The sequence below is a fragment of the Hevea brasiliensis genome, chromosome 4, assembly GCF_030052815.1.
Source record: "Hevea brasiliensis isolate MT/VB/25A 57/8 chromosome 4, ASM3005281v1, whole genome shotgun sequence".
In the NCBI taxonomy this organism is placed as follows: domain Eukaryota; kingdom Viridiplantae; phylum Streptophyta; class Magnoliopsida; order Malpighiales; family Euphorbiaceae; genus Hevea; species Hevea brasiliensis.
Genome location: NC_079496.1, coordinates 14,208,830 through 14,215,650, shown reverse-complemented (window position 1 = coordinate 14,215,650; position 6,821 = coordinate 14,208,830). Strand labels below are relative to the sequence as shown.

Below are 6,821 nucleotides of genomic sequence, written 5' to 3'. Positions count from 1 at the left end.
TTTTTTTTAAATAGAAAAGATAAATTTCAATGAATACTAACTTTGCAAGTTATTCCTTCAAAACTTTGGATGGTTGTAAAGGCCCAAATAGGATAATTTAGGTTTGTTTGATATTGGTCAGAGGAATACTTCTAAAATGGGGGGAAAATCCTAATTCATTACTTCATGTTAAACGCACCGTTCAAAGTGTTAACCAATGAATTTCCGAGGTGCTAAAAAAAAAACGTTGTAACCATTTATGGTCCATTAAAGCGACGTCGTTTAAGCGTATTGATAAGATGTAATCCGCTTTATTATCTTCGCTGATATGTTCAGAAATCCAGGGAGAAGTTCAATCGGAGAAGAAAAATGGCAATGCTCAGAGCTGTCAAAACAACCTTTCTCCCTCAAATTTCCTCTTTAATCTCCACCGCTAGATCAGTAAGATTTCTCTCATTCATTCTCTTCAATCTTCATATGTAACACGGAAAACGAAGCCAATGTCTTCAATCTTAGCTCCATGCTCAATTCGTTTATGTATTTACCTCTTCTGCTTGCGAATTCAGCTCATCGATCGGTTTTATTGACAGTGATCGGACGGATTTGAGCACTGTTAATGGTGAATTAATTAGTTGAAGAATTTTATTAATTAGTCTGTTAATACGTAGGTGAGCACATTGGTTGTAGCCGAACATGAAGGTGGTGCTATAAAGGGTCCATCTGTAAGTGCAGTAGAGGCTGCAAAGGCTTTGGGCGATGGAAATTCAATTTCTATTCTTGTCGCTGGATCAGGTCCGTCCCTTCAAGAAGCTGCTGCACATGCTGCCTCATGTCATCCCTCAATTTCACAGGCATTATTCCACTCTCTTATTTCCCTTCTTTGTTTCTTTCTTAATGATATATTCACTTAGCTCGTCTGTTTCGTGTAAAATAATATGGAAAATATTTTACAGGAAACTATTTTCTGAGAAAATGTTTTCCATTAAAATATTTTCCGTGTTTATGTCATGCAAATAAGTCAGAGTCTAGAAAATGACTTATCTTAGTTTTTCCTAGGGCCCAGCACAATGTTTTTCATGAAACAAAGGGAGTCTTAGTAAATTTTCCGATATTGTTGCTTGGGTTATCATTTTTTTTTTAATATTTTTCATTTTTTTTAAATAAAACTTTGGGATTCTTATAAAAAATCTAGGTTGTTATTAAGGTCAGAGTTTAATATTGGTCATTGATGTGTTCTATGTAGGTACTTGTTGCTGATTCAGATAAATGTACTCATTCTTTGGCAGAACCTTGGGCTAGGTTGGTCCATTTGGTTCAGCAAAAAGGTGGCTACTCACACATACTTGCTGCTGCGAATTCATTTGGCAAAAACATACTGCCACGTGCAGCTGCCCTTTTAGATGTTTCTCCAATTACTGATGTTATTGATATTTCTGGTTCTAGTCAATTTGTCAGGTATTCACTGTGATTTTCCTGTTTCAATTACCTTAACAGTTACTTCTTCTTCTTCTTCTTCTTCTTCTTCTTCTTCTTATTATTATTATTATTTATTTTCTTGCTGAGGTCATTTGTTTATTTGAGTGTGGTTTTCATGTTTCAAATTTTGATTGTGTGCCTTAGTTGAATTTCTGAAGACATTGCAACTTTTCAAGTATTATTAAGGGGACCTAGAGCATCTCAGTGATATGTTTATGTTGGCTTTCATGCCTTAAGCTATTTCGGGGCCGAGGTCTTGTTGTTGGCAATCCTAAAGTCAATTAGTCCATATTAAAGATGTTTAGCTTTTTAGTACCATGAAGTTCTTGTCTGAGTTGCTTGAAATCAGCTCCTGGTTTCATCTTTGATCTTTCTACCATGCACTTAATAAAACCTATAGACTACAGAGCTAGTAAAAAAAGTTTGGCGGACACGTTAAAAGGTTGATTCCCATGCAACCTACATGCAAGAAAGCAACATTAACTTTTATTTGCTGAGGTTTGATTCTGAGCTAGTTTGGCATTATTATCTAACAGTGTTAATATATTATATTACACCGAAGTAGGAAATTATGACAAGGAATTACACTCACTGGTTGTGGTTTCTAGTACATGAAAGTCTCTGTTTCCAAAATTTTGATTTTTGGCCAATCTTGTACTGTCCTTACTGGTGGTATAGTGTATAAAGAAGTGTCAACTCGTACTCAGCCCTTGTTTTCCGTACTCTTTAATGCTAATTAAAATTTTTGAGGAACATGGAGCTGTTTCATCCTTTTTAATAGAAGTATGCATAGTTCACCTGTTTATGTATGTATCAAATGTGAGGGAAAATACTTACTGGAAATTATAGTCTCATGTCTTTAAGCATTTTATGGCATTAGTTTATGAAGTAACTAATGGGCAGGCATGACTGACTTAAAACACGTGTATGCAATTAGTTAAAATTGAGTAGGTTAGATAACAAAAATATTGCATGCATCAAGTGATTAAGCTGTTACCATGATTACAAGCTTTCTTTATCACAGAGAGAGAGAGAGAGAGAGAGAGAGAGAGAGAGAGATTTCCCCAAGAATCTAAAATAGGTCTTAATTTTATAATACTTGCAACTTACTAATTTTCATAAGCATCTGATATCATGATCTGCTAATAACAATATCTGCAATCTAAGATTATCTGGTCACAAAATAAGGCCTTCTGTTTATGTGGCAGACCAATTTATGCTGGAAATGCACTTTGTACTGTGCGATATACTGGCGCTAGTCCTTGTATGTTGACCATTAGATCAACATCTTTTCCAGTACCTGCGATCTCAGCTGATACAAAATCTAATGAAGCTCGTATTTCCCAGGTTGACCTCTCAACCTTTGGTGAAGGTCTGTTTATCTTATCCAATGATTTTGTAGCTAGTCTCTGCGTTATGATAAGGCTTATAGTCCTTTTTATAGTTCTTGCAAATATGTTCCATTCTATTTGATTGTTTCTGTGGGTGATTCTTTCATATTTGTTTTATTTGGCTGAGAAGGCATATCTTATAGTTTTGTCACGATTGTATTGTAGATTCTGTTGGTAAGTCTAGATATGTACAGCATACATCTCAGGACACTGAGCGCCCTGACCTTGGAAGTGCACGAATAGTGGTCACAGGGGGTCGGGGGTTGAAAAGTGCAGAGAACTTCAAAATGATTGAGAAACTTGCAGAAAAGCTTGGTGCAGCTGGTAGCTCCTGGAAATACCTTTTCCATTTCTTAAAATTATGTTCCTTGGAATTTTTCCTATGTTTTCTACTTTTTTTTTTTTGTTACAAACTGTGGTTGTCACAACACACACCAGACCTCACATAGGCAACCTTGCTTAAATCATGTTTTCTACTTTTAATGTGTCATGATGACCTTATATATTCTTATTATGTGTAAAGACTAACAAATGACATGACAGTTTGTTCTTCATTATGTGGAGTATTTTGTTCACCTCTTTTTCTGTTTATCTTCAGTTGGTGCTACCCGTGCTGCTGTTGATGCGGGATTTGTTCCAAATGACCTCCAGGTAACATATATAGACCTGTTATTTCCAACTTAAGCATATTGTATAACTTCAATTTAATGCTTAATTTTAAGAATTCATTTAATTGGTTCAGAGGGCAGTATGAATTATTTTGTGTTTCCAGCACTTGCTCATAGAATGATGACATTGTAGTTTAAAGACATTCTAAATTGCAATGGTATTTCCTACTGAACTTTGCATGAAGTTTCTTGATATGTAAACTAATATTATTCTGGTGGCCAAAATTAAAAAAAAAATCCGTACACATTCTAGCCTTTGAAATGCATTTCAATGATTTCGGGGTGTTACTTGTGTAGCCCATATTATAATTAGAACCTTGCACTATTCCGAGAATTCATATCTATTTTATTATCATGGTCTGATAGTAACTGAAGGAAATATGGACTGAGTGACGCATGTGGGTCAATCTAGATCCATGACTTTTATTAGTGAAATAAAATAAATTAAAAGAAAAGGGACCAAGGGATGTAACTGCATGAAGTAGTGCAATGCAACGTCTAAATGCAATCAAAATAACCAAGAGTCATGTCTCTTTGTATTAACATATATATAAAGAGAATTGGCATAAGTCTTGGCTCTTAATGTTGAAAAGTTGTGAGAAAAAAAAAACTTTGTTTCGTTGTTACAATTCTTCAAAGTAGAAAAGCGAGAATTGGAAAGTAAATGAAAGGGTGTGCAGCTTTATTGCTCGGTTCTTTGGTCCTACTCTCAATTCAACCATGGAGCAATCTTTTTTTGCAATGGTAACGTACACTTAGGCTGTGGTTTATCCATGTAGTCCATGATTATATGCATGTGATTGCATGGTGTACTAGTGAAATAAATATAGTAGAGATCATAGGGTATTTTGTATGACCATGGATTGTGATCCATGTTCTGGATTTATATTTTTCTTCAGTAACTGCCTTTCTTGCCAGGTTGGTCAGACTGGAAAAATTGTTGCTCCAGAATTGTATATGGCTTTTGGTGTTTCTGGAGCCATTCAACACATAGCTGGCATGAGAGATTCCAGGGTCATTGTTGCTGTAAATAAAGATTCAGATGCACCTGTATTCCAGGTGATCTCTCTCTTTCTCTCTCTCTCTCTCTCAGACACATTGCCAGGTTTGTAACAAATCGTTGAATAGTTTGTTGGCTAGCTAGGTCTCAAGCTTGACATGATGCAGGTTTACTTTGTCTGTTTTACTAGAATGCAATAGCCTATATGTAATGGGATTTGAGGCTTTGGTTACACTAAACTCCAGATGCACTGTCTAAATGAAAAACACAAGGATAATGGCTGTCACGGCTGTTATGAATATAAGAACCCCCTAAAATCTGCAGCCTATTAGGTATTCTAAAGTTGTTCTCTCTCCCATATTTCACACTGCATGTGCCTAAATCTCTTGTGCAAAATCTGCATATTGTAATTAATGCATTTATGATTTACCTTTGGTTTTTCCATTTATTGAATTATAGTCGGATACTTGCAAACATCTACATTTAATGCAATTTGCAATTCCTAAAAGATTGCACTTCGACTATTATTTCCGTGGATGTATTTTAAATCTATGCTAAATAATGCTCTGACAAATTGATAATTTGTACCATAGTTGCTGCAAAACCCCCAGCGTCCCTTTTGTTGCACCTAAAGGTAAGGGGAAAAAAAAAAAGAAATAGGGAAAAGTCTGGGCCTGTGTAGAAGTACCTTAAATTGCAGAGTTTGTGCTTGGAAACAAACCTGGTATAATCAAGGCTTCAGTTTACCTTGGATATGACTTGTAGTGATAATATATCTGAGTTCATTTAAATAACAGATCGTGATAGATTTATGTTTGTCATATTACTTGCTCTCACAAAGTGTTACTCGAAGATGAAAGCAATCCTTGAATGCATATCATATTCAAGGCTCTGTTACATCTGCTCAATTTTGGGTGTTGGAATTGAGATTCATTTTATAATTGGTTTTGGAAGGCAGAATATATATATATATATATATATATATATATATATATAAAGCGAGCCAAGCAGATTACTTTTTAAGAGGAGACCCACTGAATTCTTTTAATATGTAAAAATTCAAATTTTAAACACTGATTTTATACGTAATCCATTATTTTCCTGAATGAGGGGACCCTTTGGGTGCAGGTAGCTGATTATGGACTCGTTGGTGATCTTTTTGAGGTGATACCAGAGTTGTTAGAGAAGCTTCCGGAGAAGAAGTAGACCTGCACTGCACACCTGAGGTGTTCAAATACTAAAGTTATACAAAGCTTTCTTCTTGTTCATAAAAAAATGTTCAAATTGGAAAAGATAGACAGCAGAAAATAATGAAAGGCTTTGAAGGATGCCATATCATTTCACTGAAACTCTTTTGGTAAAGCATGTTGTGATTCTTTACATGGGTGAAAATGTGTCGCATTAGCTTGTCAATAAGAAAAATGAACTCCAATAATGTATGCTTTTAGCATTATGGACAAAGTTCTGGACTAAGGGAGAGCAGTCAGTCGGTTCAGTTTTGAACCAAACTGAATACTAAAAATCAAAAAATCGAATTGCTTAAAAATATAAACCAAACCGAATTGATCACATAAGGATAACTGAATTGAATCGAACCAAAAAATAATGGTTTGGTTCGGTTTCGATGCATTAAATTGAAAATATTAAAATTTTTATTTTTTGAGTAGAGCTTATGCGTCTTGGGCTGAAAAATTATTTTGGTCATTTTACTATTTAGTTTTATCGGTTTTAACAGATAAAAAATCAAACCGAACTAAAAATCAAATATATTAAAAGTTTTAAATCGAATCGAACTGATAAAATTAAAAAATCAAACCAATTGACCTGAAATGGCTCGATTCAATTCGATTATTAGGTTCACACCGAAAACTGCATAGGCCTATTCTGGACGACACATTTTGCATCTAAACCTGCATCCCTGGTTTAGATGTAATTTTGGAAATAAGAGAAATATGCTTATTTTGTTTGCAGTTTCTTAATAATTTGATACGTTAAAATAAGCTTTTTCTTATGTACTTTCTTATGTTATAGATTTAATTCAATTAATAAAAATGGATGTCAAATCAGTGTTAGCCGGCTCGAAAGTTGACACGGTGAAGGAAACGGATGAATGAGTCAGTAGTTTAATTAATGGATAAATAGTTTAACTAATGAAATTAAAAATTTATTATAAATATAAATTAATTAAAAATTAACTAATTATAATACCTATTCATATAAATAAATAAATTAAATTTTAGTTATTTAAAATAAAACTTTAACAATATTAAGTTATATTTAATAAATTTTAATAGTGTTTTTAAATTT

General features: G+C 34.0%; 1 protein-coding gene across 3 annotated transcripts; it reads left to right on the top strand.

Annotated features, from left to right (window-relative positions):
- Positions 1-266: 266 nt before the first annotated feature.
- LOC110647158 (electron transfer flavoprotein subunit alpha, mitochondrial) lies at positions 267-5,863 on the top strand. 3 transcript variants are annotated; one of them, XM_021800859.2, is made up of 8 exons: positions 267-420; positions 648-830; positions 1,223-1,434; positions 2,664-2,827; positions 3,012-3,170; positions 3,445-3,497; positions 4,433-4,573; positions 5,643-5,863. In XM_021800859.2, exons 1-8 carry the CDS (start codon positions 349-351, stop codon positions 5,718-5,720), a joined length of 1,062 nt encoding a protein of 353 aa, XP_021656551.2. In that variant the 5' UTR covers positions 267-348; the 3' UTR covers positions 5,721-5,863. The 3 variants fall into 3 exon arrangements, with proteins under 3 accessions (XP_021656551.2, XP_021656552.2, XP_021656554.2); XM_021800860.2 differs by lacking the exon at positions 5,643-5,863 and adding an exon at positions 4,705-5,195; XM_021800862.2 differs by lacking the exon at positions 3,012-3,170.
- Positions 5,864-6,821: the final 958 nt, after the last annotated feature.